Below are 17,546 nucleotides of genomic sequence, written 5' to 3'. Positions count from 1 at the left end.
ATTAATTTCTTCAAATAAGCTGTAACATTCAAAGCTAGCTAGCATCACAAACTAATTAACAACAAAGTTTCCTAGGTGCCACAACACATTTTTATCCTGATAGACACATTCTAGAATCAGTAGTCAATGGGAATCATTGCTAACAAGACTTACTTATATATTTCACCATAAAAAACAAAAAAGATTCAACTCAACCAATAATAAAATGGAAGCTAAGGAAATTTGGCAAGAAGATGAAGAAAGCTGAAACTATTTAAGGGATAAACATGCATAGTCCAACAATTTTATTAGGGTTTGTTTAATAACATAGCTCAGAAACATTCACCCCTCCTCTTCTAATCAGCTCTTACCCGCAATCTGTCACCCAGGAACAACCTGAGGCACTTCTGATCAGCTCTAATACATACTAAACACGTAAAGGAAAACTTTACAGTGCCCACTAAGTAATAATTAATGTACAAATGAACATATATAACGGCAATTAATTAAGGTTACTATTGCGGCGGCGTCCCGGAGTAGCTGATGAGCTCCTCGCCGTCAAATAGCGCCGCCGCAGAGTGAGGTTGCGCCGCCGGGGGTTGAACAGTAGAACTTGTGTAAGATGACAGTGGAGGAGCAAATGCTAAGCTGCAATAGCTCATCATCTCACTCCAGTCCATCATGGCTCCTCCGCTACTGCTTCCAAGTCTCCCATTGTTGTTGCTTAACATGTTGTCGTACAAGAATTCCAGACCGTCCATTTTCTGCGGGATGTTAGTGTTGTCGGTGTAGAAACAATTCTCACCTGGGAAGCTCCGAATTTCCGCTTCCATGTTGTATTCGTTGATTGAGAATGGAGAGTTTAAGGTTTCGGTTGTCGGAGCAGACGAGATTTGATTCATGGGATTTTGTTGATAGAGCGGCGGCAAGAGAACAGCCGGCGGATTTTCCGTGGGGTATAAAGCGAGGTTTTTATGCTTAAGATCGTCGTTGTTGTCGTTGTCGTCCCCGAATTTGCCGCCGAGCTTGATTAAGAGGTTTCTAATGGAGTGGTGGTCGTTGAAAGCGGGTTGGTTGTCGGGGGCGAATCGGATCGGGTCGAGAACCGGGAGCTCCGGCCAGGGAGGAGTGTTATTGTTAGTGTTGGCGAGAGGAGCCATCATCATCATCATAGGGTTTTCTCTGGCGGCGGCGGCGACGGCGGCTTTTCTCATTTCGGCTTGCTTTTGCCGGGCTACGTTACCGGCCTTGAGGCCGCCGTGATCTCGCCGCTGCTTGCCGAAAAGCTTCTTCTTCAACCTTGTGTTCCAGTAATTCTTTATGTCGTTATCAGTTCTTCCGGGGAGCTGCGCCGCTATTATAGACCACCTGAATCCACCGCCGGCCGGAAAATCATATCATATAATCCCAAAATTTCAAATTTTTTTTCAAAAAAAAAAAAAAAAAAAGGATTTTTACCTACTCCCAATACTTATAAAGAGGCTGCAGATGATGTTATCTTCTTCCTCTGAAAACCCTCCGTGCTTAATGTTCGGCCGGAGATAGTTCAGCCATCGGAGACGACAACTCTTCCCGCATCTCTTTAGCCCTTCACACGCACACAAAATTATTCAAGAAACATGCAAGAAAATCAAGAAAACAAAAAGAGGATTAACCCCAGTCAAGTTAATCAACTCTTTAACTTAGTAATCATAAAATTACAAGTTCGTTTCCCAGTAATAACAGCCTATTGACCTTCCTGCAAGCCAGTTTTTCTCGTAACTCAAAAGGCAAAAACAAAAACAGAAAGAGTTGAGGATGATTGAGTATTTGAGTAGGTACCAATTTTCTGAGGCAAAGCAATCCAATTACCACCGGTTCCATGCTCTTCAATATAAGCCTTCAACTTGGCATCTTCTTCAGGCGACCATGGCCCTTTCTTCACGTTATTTTTGTCACAGCAGGGTGCTCTACCCATTCTTCAGTTCTTCCTCTTGCCAGCTGACTTATTCTCTCCTCTCTTCTTTCCTGAGATAAGAATTTGCAGAGAGAGAAAGAGAGAAAGAGAAAGGGTAAACGTGTTTAGGAGTGGCGCTATATGATTCAGAAAAGGGGGTATCGACAGAAGAAGATGACGATGATGAGTGTAATTGCTAGTTCATAAAATATAATTGATATATGATAGGAGCGGAAGGGAGGGTTTTCTTCTTCTTGTCATATTTCTCAGCACAGAATCATTAAATATAAACATTAGGACTTTGAAATGTGTGGAAATATATGGTTCATTAATTAATTGATTAATTTTTAATTAACCGTCCGTTGAAAAAGATTGAAACTTGATTTTCCAAGTCATTAATTGTACTATATTTAATGACTTACGCCATTAATTAATTTATATATTAAACTAAACTACTCATATGCCAAGCGCAGCCAAGCACTTTGTGCTCAGATAGCATGTAGTGACTCTTTCATATGTATGTGAGTGCTTCAACAGGACTCGAACCCACTTCCATCATTCATGTGGGAGTGTTAATCGGGACACCGGGTGCCACAAAGACAGTGTTTTATTTTCTTATACTTCAATTACCCAGTTACACTCATTATATTATGCACAAACCAGATTAGTGTTGCCCTTAATTTGTTTTCCATGCTAGACCTTGCGGGGTGGGGGGAAATTGAAAGACTTTATATTTCATCATTGAGTAATCATTTGATCATCATTAGGTCATGGGAGATAGACTTACTAATTAAAAATCCAATTCAACAAGATAGAACTTATCCATTGCACTAGAAGGTTAGAGGAAAATGCTATGGAAGTTGTAAACACAGTACAACAAAGTCAATATAGTTTCGATCTTTTCTTCCCCAGATTTAATCTTAAAAATGAAAACCCTAGCCAGCAGGAAAGATTCTAGAAGAAGTAAGAACGACATCATCGTCGTTGGTGGATGATAAATAAGAACATCATCATCGATCGTAAATACAAGGTAAATTTCCGTTTTGTTAGGTCACCAAATAACCTAAAGCAAATCTGAATGGCGTACAGAAAGGTTGTGGCCTGGCTACCCTTTGGCTTCGTCAACTTGTCAAGTACTGTGTTGACTGTTTTTCTGTTTGAATCCGTCATTCCTCAATTCAAACTAGTGGTTAAAGCTTTTGAAAATGTCTTGACAAACAACAACCCTTTCACTTATTATCCTCCTATATTTAGTAAAAATATTTATGGAGATTAACTAATCACCCTCTAACTCGTAACGTTTTCAAACCGATTTTTTTTTTTTTTAAAGGTCCTCATTGCACGTTTCCTCAATCAATGACCATAAGGTCGTTCCAAATTTAATTTGACAGGATGCTAAATTCGACCCTCCAAGACTTTGTCCAATATTTCCCTCCAAGCACTTACCAACCTCAACTACACAGCATGTTACGTTTTCAATGGAATTCAAACTTGTGACCTACTTTGCTACCCATTGTCAGCTGAAATAATGATAAACGCTTGATCCGACAATCGGAGAAGGTCAAAAGGCAGACTCCATCCGGTGCGCATTTACAAGTAGCAACTGTGAACTTCCTTGTAAATCAAAATGACTAATTATGCATGTTTGTACTGGGTGGGAAAGAGTTGACATTTCGGGCTAATGTGGAAATGGGAAAGAGTCATCTTATTTACACCACGTAGGTGAAGTTAAATTAATGTTACAAGGTTGAAATACAACAACAAAAAAAAAAAGTTTAATTTATATACATACACATATTCATTCATAAAAATCAATTGTCAAAAAACAGTTTAAATTTAATCCTAATTTTTGAAAGATTGTGGAGCTATATTATGAATGTCAAACACGTATGTAGGAGGCTTAGAAAAAAAGAGGGTTGAAGAAGCTAAGGTTGTTTCTATGGAAGAAGCTAAAGATTATGGAGATAAAAATGAAATAAAGGATGGTCAAATTGATGAATACAGTGCACTTAACCATTGCAACATACCCAACTATCACATCATTGGCCTCATTTTATTGACCTTATATACTCCTTCTTCTTCTTCTTTTTAAAAAAAATATTTCATTCATATTTTTAAAGAATTATTTATGTATTATATATATATATATATATATATATATATATATATATATATATATATATATATATATGCAAAAATAAATAAATAAATAACACAAATGAGTTTTTAATTGTAAGTTACACTAAACCCCTCAAACAAGTGAAAAAGTGTAAACTGACTCAAACTTTTACCTATTTAGTATGTAATAAATTAATAATAGCTTAGCTTTCAAAAAAAAAAAAATTAATAATAGCTTTAGCAATTTTATTTTCTTATACTCAATCAATTTCAGATTTTCAACTACCTAACATGTTTATCGATATGCTAAAAACTATAACTAATAGTAAATATGTAATTTCTATTTTTTATACTTGCAAACATATATAGCAGTCTATCCCATATTTCGATGACAAAATATTAGACTCAACCCTCAAATAAACTTTCACCCAAGATACTTACGTGAATCACATATGTAAAAACTGTATATGTATATACCGGCATGACCGACCTGAGTTGTATGTGGAATTTATTATATTCAAAACATATAATTGCGTGACAGATGTGCTAGCTGCCTTAGCTTTCACTCTTTAATTTATTTAGAGAGCAGTAACAGGCTGCTCTGATCTGACAATCCCTCTCACCTCATTCTTTTTGCAATTTTTATTTCATTGTTTCATAACATTTTGTGCTTGTCTGCTTTAATTCGTACAATTCACTAACCATATAATTAATCCAACCATGTTTTTATATGACTGTTTGTGATTTAAGTGAATATAAGATGTTTTCTTGTAGTGTCTGCTAGCACATACGAAACATTCAATCCAAAACTATAAAATAATGGATGGGGTTACAATTAAGATATTATAAAATCCCATAAATCCATGCTTGTCGATCTTATATATATTTATTTTCAAGAATTTAATAACTATTTTAATTTTAACTTAAATTTTACTGTGAAGTCAATGTATATGTTTCAATGACAATGAAAATCTGTAATTTCGATACTTGTAACATTTTAGTACAAGAATCATTCCCTTGAGGCAGACAAGCTAAATGAATGTATATATTCAAATTTAGAATAAACGCATTTAAATGTTACATAAAATTGCGTGCATAGTCATATATGTTTATATTATAAAATTTTAATCAATCTCTTTATCATTTAGCAAAATTTGAGTCTAAAACATTATTTAAGGAGACCAAAACTCTGATCTTTCTAGTCCGACCACATAATACTCATTGAATTGGTATCTTTCAACATAAATCAAACAATTTCCTATAGATTAACAGTGAAATGAGATCCATTTGATTGACATTTACATATATCAAATTAAGTTCAAGGGAATTGAAGAAACAAACAAAATGGGAGCACAAACGTTACGTTTTCGAGACGTGTGAGAATTGACAGCCCAGGCAAGCAAGGTTATTAAATGAGGCACCAATTAAAGAACATGTAAGTAGTCATATATTGTTGCTTATTTGCTTAATTATCTATTTCTGTGGACCACTTACGTTGAAAAAACACCATCAATTTGACCAACTTAATTTTCCACACACCTAAAACTCGTGCGACGCCAATTCTTTAATTTATAGAAAAATTTGTAACCACGCCGTATTTTAAGGTGCGTTTTAGATTAAATTTGACCCTAATCGATACATGACTACGCGAAGATAAACCAAATTAAGTTGTTTATAGCTAACCGACCTCAACTAAGAAGGCCAAGATCAAGAGACATCTCATACAAAGAGTCAAACTTGAAGCATTAAAATTATCAAGTCAACTGTCAAGAAGACTAATTTTCTTTTCTTTTCTAATATTATAATTGCTAATTATTAGTACAAATAATTTGGTTGGGTCAATTAAATACCATTACTAATTAACTTTTTATTATTTTAGATGCAATTGAAATTTAACTTATAGATTTAGAATTAAAAATGAATTGAAATCTACTCATAAAAGATACATTCAAATTTAAAAAATTTAAATCACAAAACTTTAATTAAAATGCAATCGAGGATGTTGGACAAACCCTTTAATCAAGCCTCCGCCGAACAATCATATATCTCCTCTTAGAACTTGCTAGTCTCAATGTCACTTTTGTACTATCAAGGTCAAACGCAAATTACCATGCCAAAAAGTATAGCTAGTAGCAGATATACAACTTTATTTTTTTATACTTACATCGTTAATAGCATTATATTTCAATAGAAGATGCTAAACTCAACTTTCCAAACATCCCATCTAACATAAAAATTGTCCCCTTTTTTTCATTAATTCAATAAAAATAATCATTTACTGGTAATTCATATTCTACTCCTCGGCCCCCACTCTCTTTCGTTCTCTCTATGAATCATTCTACCCCTTTTTTCCTTTGCATTTAATACATTTCCCACTCATCCTAGCTAAGTATAATAATGAATCAAGTTGTATAATGACACAAAGTCTAAATCTTCAATTTTACTCAACAGATAGGTCTTATTAATTATAAGTCTTAATCATAAATGGAATATAATTCTTGTTTTTTTTTTTCTCTATTTTGAAAGCTTTGCTCTTGTTCATGTTAGTTTTAAATTGATGACTTTGAAGTTATAAAAAAAAAAAATCATAATCATAATTACGGAAAAACCCATATTTTAATGTACGGAGTAGTATTTAACGCAATATATATTGTATTTAATGATTATCGTTACCAATGGATAATTAGATATGCAAATTTTTTTGTTTACCTGTGTAGACAATGTAGGCTTTAACATCAATTGTTTTGAGCAAAGACTTCTGCAAGTGTGTGGATTGAATTATGGCGGCTATATATAGAGAGAGGGGGAGGAGAGGGGCCCTTCTTGACTTATTTACCGAAATGACGATTTTTGTCAACACTTTTTTGATTAAATCTGTCATACAATTTTATTTTATTTTGTGTGATTTGCGAGATATTACGTAGAAATAGAGTTTACTATGTGCACATACTTTAGATAGTGACTTGGAGAACTTGAGAAGGTGAGGGTGTGGTTTAGTGGAAGTGATTCATCTATCCTTAACCAAATATCAAAGGTTCGATCATCAGGAGGTGATTACTTACTGTTCGATGGTGGAAACCTTTGGTACACCTCTCTCGTTACCTAACAAATTAAAATTTTATCTATCCTATTATATTGCAAACTTATTAATATTTTTACTATTTTATTTTGTATTAAAAATAAAAGTAAAGAGTATGCATGTATGCTATGAACGGCACGGTCCAGCATGCAACTTTTTGTTTTTTTTTTTTTTTTTTTTTTTTTTTTTTTGTTTTGTTTTGTTTGTTTTGTTTTGTTTTTGTTTTTGGTTATATTATTATTATTATTATTATTATTGTTGTTGTTGTTGTTATTATTATTAAACATGCTTTTAAGGATGGGTAATAATACATATATAGATTTGAAATGACCTAAGCATGAGGCCAAACCAAAGTGTATAGTGCGTATAAAAGAGGGTAATAGAAAGTTGCCACGACTACAGTGATGGAAGACTTACAAAATCGGAACAACAAATTAATATTAATTCATTATATTAATGACCACTAAGCTATTTGTTTGTTTCGTTCCTTTATTTTGGTTGATGGGGACTGCAACAAGGCCTAGAAGCTGCAGTACCATAATGTTGATTGATGCTTACATTAAAATTAGCAGATGTGATAGGAATCTTATGGAGATTTTACCCACACGTAGTATACTTATATGCCTACGAATATATATTAGTAAATTAGTTGTAGATTAACTAACTTTATTACAAACTTCCAAAAAAACAATTGATGGGTGAATGTTAAGAAGTAAGTTTATTCCAGTATGGAGTATAAATTAGTTATTGCATTCATTTACCCTGGGGAGGACTGCTTCATATGGGACACGTCAAAATCTCACTGAATTACTCTAATATTGTTATATGCAAATACTGCAATATCAAAAAAAAAAAAAAAAAAAAAAAAAAACTGTGTACTGGACCTACTGGTTTGGGCCCTATTAGGCCCTAAAAGCAAGTGCGGCCTATTTTCAATTTTCATTTACCAACAACACCTTTATCTTGGCTTCCAACAGCCCGTGTAATATTGGCAGCTTAAGATATACAGAGTATGTTTTCAAAAAAAAAAAAAAAAAAAAAAAAACTGTGTACTGGACCTACTGGTTTGGGCCCTATTAGGCCCTAAAAGCAAGTGCGGCCTATTTTCAATTTTCATTTACCAACAACACCTTTATCTTGGCTTCCAACAGCCCGTGTAATATTGGCAGCTTAAGATATACAGAGTATGTTTTCAAAAAAAAAAAAAAGAAAAAAAAAAGAAAGATATACAGAGTATAATATAATATATAAAATGTAATGTAGTATATAATATATTAACTGTAGTAGGTATATAATCGGAACAAAATTTATACTGTACATTGTGAATCTTGGTAATTATATATATAATTTAGGTTTAAAATTTAGTTTTTTTTTTGGTATTGTTAAAAGATTAACTATTTATTATTAAAAAGTACATTGTATAGTGTTAAAACTTGTATGGTAAAGTTGATGAAAATTATAAAAATTTTACGATATTTTTTAAAAAAATTTCATCAGACCTATGTTTGTTTTTTGATGTAAGGCTATGATTGTTTTTTAATTTTTCCCTACATATGATCCTCTCCCTATTGAAAAAAAAAATAAAAAAATAACAGATATGTTTAATAGAGTTTATAACTTATTTTAAAGTTTAAATTATAAGTTGTGTTTTTTAAAACATTGAGAGAAAATAATAATGTATTTTGAATCACTTTTCAAAATAAGCTAGCTACCAAATTTTTTTTTTTTTACCAACTTTTAAAATTTTAACAATATTTAAGTTAGTTATGCCAATCAGAGTCAAACATTACCATACCACACAACACAATCTATCATTAATATAGAGGACGAAAAGCTACATAAGATCTACAAAATGTGAATCTTTAGGTTTTGTTCTTTATCCGTCAATCTGTATGTATATATGAAATTTTTATTTTTTTTTGACAAAATGTATATATGAAAATATATATATTCAACTTCACTAAAATTTCACATTATCAGTGATACATTTAACATTATCTGGTTTATATTGAATTGGACCATGAGGTTTTTTCTCCAATCTCCATAACCCACCCCCTCTTGTCTTCAATTACACCTTTTTGTATCCCCACAAGTGTTGAGCCCAGTTTCTTGCTCACATGCTCCTCCCCCAACTTGTACTCAATCCTGTTTACATATAACACACTATTATTTGACAACATTTTCTTAAAATCTTTAAGCAAAATTAGTTGTACTAAATTAGCCGAAGTTGATCAAATCAACTGTTTTACTAACTTGGCTAAAGTTGCTCGAATAACGTAACTGTCCAATATATTGAAAAAAATTTAGTACCTTTTTCCCTTGTATGTAATACTTCCAACTGTAGCAACACCAACTGCAGTTCCAGTGCAAAAGACTTCATCAGCTTCACATAATTCCTCAACTTCCACCAACCGTTCTTCAACCTTGTACCCGGAATCTCGTGCGATGTCTATAATGCTCTTTCTGGTGATCCCCGGGAGGATGGTTGCACCGACAGTGGGAGTTGAAATAATGTTTCCCTGTGCCCACAAATTGATATATATGATAGCCAGAAAAGAGGAAAGTGGAGCATTTACCTATCAGCTTTAGTTTTAGTTGAAATGAAGATCGAGAATGTATATACCTTGACAATGAAGATGTTACATGAAGACACCTCCTCGACATACCGCTTGTGGACGGAATCCAGGTATAGCACATCGGAGAATCCTCGGCCTTTTGCCATGGTAATAGGTTTCATAACCTATTCCACACAAAAAAGTAACAACAATTTGAACCATACTAATTAATGGATCAAATGTCCGGCAACTATCAAATGCAAAGAGAGAGTTTTAAACGATGATCATATATACCGGCGCGTAGTTAGTTATGCTTTTGACACCGCCTGCTCCGCCGTGCACGGCGCGGTGGTACTCTTCCTCTATGTATATGTTCAAGGGTGCTGTCCCCTCCTGCATATGTCATAAATTAAAGTCAGTCATCTAGTCCGATACCATACAAAATTGTATATTGGTACAAAACGAGACAAATTTTCGACTGCTCGGCTCTAATTAAAAAAACTGCTCCCAATAAGAATCTGGTTTGAAACATTATGGTTATCTAGTAAACAGTAAAATCAACGTGGCCAACCTTAAAGTAGTTTCCGACAGGGGAAACATAGACAAGGAAGGTATAGTGGGGCGCCGGAGCCAAACCTAAAATGGGTCCACTTCCGAGCAGCATAGGCCTAATGTAAAGCGATCCTTTTCCCGGAGGAGGTATCTGCGGTGGTTGAAGGCCAAAGTTTGTAAATCGGGAGACAACTAACCTTAACGAAAGTTAAGAAACCAACGAACAAAAACCAAGATTTACGTACCCAACGCTTGTTAGCCAGAACAGTTTGTCGCAGAGCATCCAGAAACTGTTCAGTTGTTAGGGAAGGCATGCACAGTCTTTCAGCGCCAATCTGCATTCTGGCTGCATTTTGATCTGGCCGGAATAAGAAGATTCCTCCATTTTCTCTCCTGAATGCTTTCATGCCTTCATATAAGCCCTGTTTCGGATACCCATTCATATAGATAGAGAAAAAAGAAGAAAGAAGAAAGAAGAAGAAGAAGAAGATTGAAAGCAGGATTCAGAAATTTTCGCAGACCTGCCCGTAATTCAAGACGCCGGAGGCGGGGCTGAGTTCCAGGTTTCCGAAGCGATCGAGTTTTCCCTGTTCGAAACTGCCATCTCCGGTGGTTTTCATAACGTACATGTAATCAGTTGGAGTCAGACCAAATCCCAGATTGTTCCAGTCAATATTAGCATATTCTTCAGCGCTGTCACTACAACAAAAACAGATCAGAAACTAGCGATTAAATCGAAAAGCAAAAGGCTTCAAGGACGGTGGGTCTTAATTCTTGCCCGCTAAAGGCAAAATTCTTTGCCCGGAGCCTCATATCTAACCTGACAGGATAGTGGAGGAATAAATTCCTATAATTGGCTCATTAGGCGAGAGGACTAATACATGGTGCGGGTCTTATTCTTGAATTACCTGTAAGTAGATGGATCGCAGATTGGTTTCAAAGAAGATGCAGCTTGAGCCGTGAAGTATCTAGTTCCGAACTGTAATAACAAAGCAACTGTCATTTCTCAGACCATAAATCATGTTTTCTCTAACAATGAGTCTAATCCAGATTTGGTCTCAGGACATGTAAAGTTTATCATCCATTCGAGAAAAGACTATACTAAAAACTCTTTAACATGATGCATACAAAACTTGATTATTAGGATTTATCCATTTTAGTCACTACATTCCTAAGACTCAGGTCAACATTCAGATAATCTCCATAATTGCTAAATGCCAAATATATCTTTCAGTCGCTTTCATGTTTTAGATTATTACAAAGAAGTATTGGAATGGAAAAAGTAATTCCATAACGTATCACTAAAATCAGGAAAAGGAATCCAGACTCAGTTTTTCAATTACAATAAAGTCAAACATCCATGAAATCAGGAAAAGACCAAGATTATGCACCAAAATGCATGCAACAATTCTAGTGAACAAAGTCATTATTTGCGACACCCAAGTTGATGAAACTGTTGACTTGATAATTTTGAAAATTTTAAGTTTGATTACCCCTGAAAATGACTTATTGTGTTATGGATTATTTAGACTCGTTTATCTTCCTGTGGTTCCCATGTCAGGCTATGTGATTCATCGTAAACTCAAGAAAATTTTTCATGATTAAATCTGAGGAAGAACATATATAATGCAGAAAGATTACGTAAAGTTGATAGACTGACCTTGAATCGGTGATGTAAAGCTAGAGCCCGAGAAAAAGCGACAATTCCAGACATTCTTTCTCCCTTTATACAGAATCCAAAAAACAAAATAAAAAATGAATGGGTGCAGAATCCCAGAATTCAGAGAGTTGTGGTTTTGCAGATATAGAGGGGGGAAATGGTACGCTGGCAGGGAAGATAGAGGACAAGAGAAGAATGGGGATAGGGAGGGAGGGAGATGGGCAGATGGATGAATTTAACACGTAAGTTTGGATGGTTTTGGCTACTTATAGTTTTATAGCATGTGTTGATTCATTGAATAGTTGGTTGGGTTTTTAGTGGGATAGGATAATAGAGGGTGACAACTCCACGTGGAATTCAAAATTATTGTATGACCATATATAGAATAAATAAAATGGCTGGGACCCATAGTATAACTTACTTAATTTACTACCCAAAAACTAGTTGAGTGGTTCATGCGGTCCCAGTCTAGGTAGTTGGGAAGAAAGAAAATGATGGGAACCCACACGAACAACTCAATTCGTGCCTGGGTAGTAAATTGAGCAAATTATAATAAGGATCGAGGTCTATTTTGAATTATGAACCTTTGTTCAAAATGATATTGAGATTATGTGTCTGCGGTTAACAATTATGTGTTTGCAGTTAATATATTATGTGCATGTATTTAATATATTATATGTACATGTAATTGAGCTAATTATTAATTGAAAACACAAGATATGTTCACAATAAAAACATACTTTTTGAATCAGACTCTATAATGCAAGGTGAACCATGCTCCACAGTACTAACAATTGGGTAAATTGTTGGCAAAATATATGATTGAGCCCTTAAAGTTGTAATGAAGGACTTACACCTAATGTGGTGACTCCTTGTTAATCATATATCTGGCAGGCATGGCGGGCTCCCGTTGGCCCGCTAAAGCCCGCACGAGTAAGGCAAGGGCGGGCTAAAAAGCCTGCCAAAATACGGGCCCAAAAATCAAAGTCAGCCCATTCTTTTCGAGGGCGCGGACAGGCTAACTCCGTTCTTGACGACTCTAGAGAATTAGTAAAGACAGGCCGGGTGTTCACAATCAAGCATCTCTACTATAAATAGAACCAAGTTGCTAACTATGTGGCAATGGTAGACGCTGACCGACGTAACCTGGTCAGAGCATTTAAACTTTTACAAGAAGATTGCTTGGGTGTTCCGACGCCCTAAGTAATACTTAGGGTGCTCTTTGAGTTTACCCTTTCACCTCTCTACTGATTAAAAAAAAAAAACATAATAATTGTATAAAACCTTCAAACAAATAGAACGTGGACATTAATTACTTAAATAAAAAGACCACTGATGTGGCAAGTCTATCAACATTGCGAGTCGTGTGCAGCCATGTTTCTCATAATTTCAGTAAGCACTAATCCACTACTGAGTTGGCAAATGGCAATAACTCTATCAATATCGTGATTATCATTGTTCGGTGCATTTTCTATTTTATTATTACTTTTTTATTATTATTGTTTTTTAAACAAATAATCTGTGCAAAACGTTGATGAAAGCTGTTACTATTATTTAATGAGGAAAATTTAAATACACTAAAACGTAAAACATTGGGTAAGACGAGGTTGATCTAAATACTCAAGATATACACTGAATAAATTTTACATTGTGATCTTAATCAACCACAAAAAAACAAATCAACTTAAATTGTTTATAATACTCAAATAGAAAAAGTTTATAATACTAAAAGTGAACTTAAAATCTTATTATTCCAAGTTAATAACCCAACCAGGCCAACTGAGTTTGGAGTTGCCTAGATTCACCTATCATATTTGTGTGTGCATGTGGTAAGTTGGTTTTGACATTGACCTGTGAATAGAATTCTCTGGAAAACTAGAAGCAAAATAAATTTATATATATAGAATAAAACTTGATCAGGCCACTGAGATAAGCTAGTCCCAAGATACATTTTATGGCATTTCATTTTTCAGCTGTCATAATGCACTTTTCAAATTATATATATATATATATATATATATATATATATATATATATATATATATTGTAGTCTACCTAACAGTACACAATGATGTGGATTTCAATTCCTATCATCTTGCTTTAAAAAATTATATAATTTGTTGCTCTCAATGTATTAATATAATGAATGAAAAATGACAATTAAAATTTACATTAAACAATAAATATCTCATAATGGACTTGAGAGTGGAGAGTGGGTTCATAGGATCCAGAATATAGTTTAGTAAAGTCGGAAAACCTGACTTAATTATTAAAAAATAAAAATAAAATAAAACCAGTTTATGGTGTCATACATAAGACTTATTATATCATCACACATCCTTGTTCAAAGGGGATGTAGCTCAGATGGTAGAGCGCTCGCTTAGCATGCGAGAGGTACGGGGATCGATACCCCGCATCTCCACTTTTCTGGTTTTATCCCCCGTTTGAAGAAGCTTCAATATAAAATAAGATTTGGAAGTGAACCCAGCAACAAACGAAAAGATAGTATTGGGCCGAACCAAACGCACAATATGAAAGGAAAACCCTCATTGGGCTTACATGTTTTTTTTAACTAAATAAATCTTACCTCTCCCATGCTTTTAATTTGTTTCTTTCAAATATACTATGATGCATGCATGTTAAGTTATACCATCATTATTGCATGGACCAGAAATAAAAAGTACATTATTTTTATACTGAAGGTACATTATTTTTGTACTGTAGGTACATTATTTTAGGGTACATTATTTTTGTACTGAAGGTACATTATTTGATATACATTATTTGATATATACTATCAAATAATGTACCCTAAAATAATGTACCTACAATACAAAAATAATGTATCTTCAGTACAAAAATAATGTACTTTTTATTTTTGGTCCACACAGCTGTGTGGACCATGGTCCATGCAATAATTTGCCTAAGTCATAAGTTATAGGCCTTATTTAATAATTAACGATTTTAATTAGCATATTTTATTAGTTATATTACTTATATATAGCAATATATTTAATAAAATTAATTGTTTAATATTAACAATTAACATTCAACAAAATACAAGGATGTGTACGGACAATAAAAATAAAATAATAATAATAATAACATAAAAATAATATTTAATAAATAATAATAATAATAATAATAATAATAATAAATCTTCTTTAGAATAATAAACCAATAATAATTAAATTTCAAAATTAAAATTAATTAAAACAAATAAGGAGTAACAACAAAAATAATGAGATAAATCATTTAAAAACTTTTAAATGGCAATCTTCAATTAACTTTTTTAAAACAAATTATTTTGTTTATGTATAAGAGCATTTTGAAAAAAAACTACATTCTTTTTTATGTCGGTAATTGCAAAGCTTATTCAAATTAACATATTTTTTTTCATCTATTTGAACCAACAAACTAGTTACCAAACATGTACTTTAGTTGCTTGATTTAGTTAAACAAGTAATGTGTGTCAAGTAGCTAAAAACTAATCCAAAAAGTTGTTTACTAAATAATATCATAATTTTTCACTAAATTAAATTTCAAATTGTTAGTAATAGATTCATACTCCGGTATATATTTCAATACTTGAGGGTCATGAATCAGCTCCCTCCTCCTTTAAGTAGGGGATAAGATTGGAGATTTTGAAGCAGTATAGGTTTTGTTAGATTTAAAAAAAAAAAAAAAAAAAAAAAAAAAAAAAAAAAAAAAAAAAAAAAAAAAAAAAAAAAAAAAAAAAAAAAAAAAAAAAAAAAAAAAAAAAAAAAAAAAAAAAAAAAAAAAAAAAAAAAAAAAAAAAAAAAAAAAAAAAAAAAAAAAAAGGAGATCGGATCGACTATAATATTAATTTTGTTCCTTATAACATTCACTCATTTTAACCGTGCATCTGTATACCAAGCTCAAAATGAACCCTAACTATTCTCATTTGTCAAGGACATTCCGTGTAATACTTTCATGCATTGTCAATTCAACAACATGGCTAACAAAATCGTGAATATAAGTTTAAATTTAAAATTTAAGTTCACTCAATATTCTTGCACTAGATACTAGTGGAAGGAAAAAATCTTGGACATGTCTGATCCTTAAATGCTTGTACACTAGTGCTCACAACAAGGATCGATGAATCCATGCCTCATTTTTTTTGGTCATTGATAGGATTCGAACATTGTTCTCTGTGGTTTGCTAACAAAGCAAAATTTATGAATTTATTTTGCATTGATTGACCAATATTATACAAGTATAATTAAGTGATCGTTATCATGACCAAAACATAAAAACATGACAATAAATTGAATTCATGACATATACGGGTGATCTCCAATATATGTAATTTGGGTGTCGGGAAAATCTTGTAGCCACCACTCGATGATCTGTATTGGGTAAAATCTTCTTATGTATAATAGCTCATAAATCACATAAGAGAGATAGGCTCAACCAAAACCAAGATATACTATTTCGTGGATAAAGTTTCTCACCAAAAAATTTCAACAAAGTAATAACCCAAATATAAAAAAAAATGATTGCTAATGAGCACAAATGATGAGTGTAAAAAGGGTGTAATGTCGTTCCGCTGAGGATTGGTGTTATGGCACGTAACTGTGTGAATTACCAGGGACTAGAGTATATGAATTTATAGAATCCAAGCAACAAATACTGAATGGTGTAAAAGAAAGCAATTGATTAAGGTGTAAACTGTATGATAAAGGTATGGGCCAGATTAGGGGATTTAACCTTGATGTTCTAACAAGCTCAGGATCAGGGAAGGAATAATTAACCAATGGATTTATGGGCAATGCACAAAAGAATTCTACTCAGCTACTTTCGTAACCAATAAGAGAATTAGGCTAAGATTGCCCCACTGTCGTGATGCATCAATCGTAACCTTAAGCACCTAAGCATTGTAAGCCCCCAAAATTACCTCTACTTTCATAGCAGGAAAATTAGGCTGAAATTGGTAATAGCAGGAAAATTAGACTGAAATTGGTAAGGCTCGAGATCTCTATCCAACTGTCGTTGTAATGAATCCCTCTCCTAGGCTAGCAATTAATTCTGGCCACAACCCAATAACTAGTGCAAAGAAATCCCTAAATCAACATAAACCCTAGGTAAAAGATTCAATCCCTTTATGCAATTAATCATAAATTGAACATCAAGATTAACAATGGATCCCTAATCCAAACCCATAAGCGAATTACTCACGCATGGTTAAAGTAAACAAAGCAAAGCAATAATAAATAACCATAAACATTGCAAGAAATAAAAGGGAAGAGAAACTTAACTGATAAAGAACAAATCCAACTTCAATCCAAGATTCTAAGCTTGAAATTAAATAATCTAATGTATAACTAATCTAAACTATGCTAGGAAAATATAAAGAGAATGGGAAAATAATCTAAAACTAACTAGGGTTCAGAACTCTGTAAGGGAACCTCCTTAAATTGTAGAGAATATGTAGAATATATAGGAGATATATGGGTCTTGGGCCCATGAGACAACTTCCAATTCTTTTCCAATTCTTATTCTTGTTTCCTATTCTTTCTTGTTATTTCCTTTTCTTTCAAAACTTGTCCAAACTGCTCCAAAATTCTTCATTTGCTGCTCCTTGTGGATAATTCAACCCTTGGGACAATATAACACACAAACAATTCTTAATTTCGTTAGGATAAA

The 17,546-nt window shown here is 33.3% G+C and overlaps 2 protein-coding genes and 1 non-coding gene across 4 annotated transcripts; 1 reads left to right on the top strand and 2 right to left on the bottom strand.

Moving 5' to 3' along the window:
• Positions 1-252: 252 nt before the first annotated feature.
• Positions 253-2,158, bottom strand: LOC116022470 (transcription factor RAX3-like). The gene is made up of 3 exons (XM_031263197.1): positions 1,801-2,158; positions 1,438-1,567; positions 253-1,347 (listed from the first exon to the last, which is right to left on the bottom strand). The coding sequence occupies exons 1-3, from the start codon at positions 1,934-1,936 to the stop codon at positions 495-497; spliced, it is 1,119 nt and encodes a 372-aa protein (XP_031119057.1). The 5' UTR covers positions 1,937-2,158; the 3' UTR covers positions 253-494.
• Positions 2,159-8,979: 6,821 nt separating this feature from the next.
• LOC116022427 (branched-chain-amino-acid aminotransferase 2, chloroplastic-like) lies at positions 8,980-12,124 on the bottom strand. 2 transcript variants are annotated; one of them, XM_031263159.1, is made up of 9 exons: positions 11,880-12,124; positions 11,128-11,198; positions 10,741-10,912; positions 10,465-10,641; positions 10,239-10,370; positions 9,962-10,060; positions 9,736-9,852; positions 9,423-9,631; positions 8,980-9,257 (listed from the first exon to the last, which is right to left on the bottom strand). In XM_031263159.1, exons 1-9 carry the CDS (start codon positions 11,931-11,933, stop codon positions 9,116-9,118), a joined length of 1,173 nt encoding a protein of 390 aa, XP_031119019.1. In that variant the 5' UTR covers positions 11,934-12,124; the 3' UTR covers positions 8,980-9,115. The 2 variants fall into 2 exon arrangements, with proteins under 2 accessions (XP_031119019.1, XP_031119016.1); XM_031263156.1 differs by having other exon boundaries at positions 10,741-10,918; positions 11,880-12,123.
• Positions 12,125-14,228: 2,104 nt separating this feature from the next.
• Positions 14,229-14,301, top strand: TRNAA-AGC. The gene has a single exon. It is a non-coding gene; the product is annotated as a tRNA-Ala (tRNA).
• The last annotated feature ends 3,245 nt before the right edge of the window (positions 14,302-17,546 follow it).

Source organism: Ipomoea triloba, chromosome 1, assembly GCF_003576645.1.
Source record: "Ipomoea triloba cultivar NCNSP0323 chromosome 1, ASM357664v1".
NCBI lineage: Eukaryota > Viridiplantae > Streptophyta > Magnoliopsida > Solanales > Convolvulaceae > Ipomoea > Ipomoea triloba.
The sequence above is the reverse complement of the archived record's forward strand: the minus strand, read 5'-3'. Positions and strand labels throughout refer to the sequence as shown.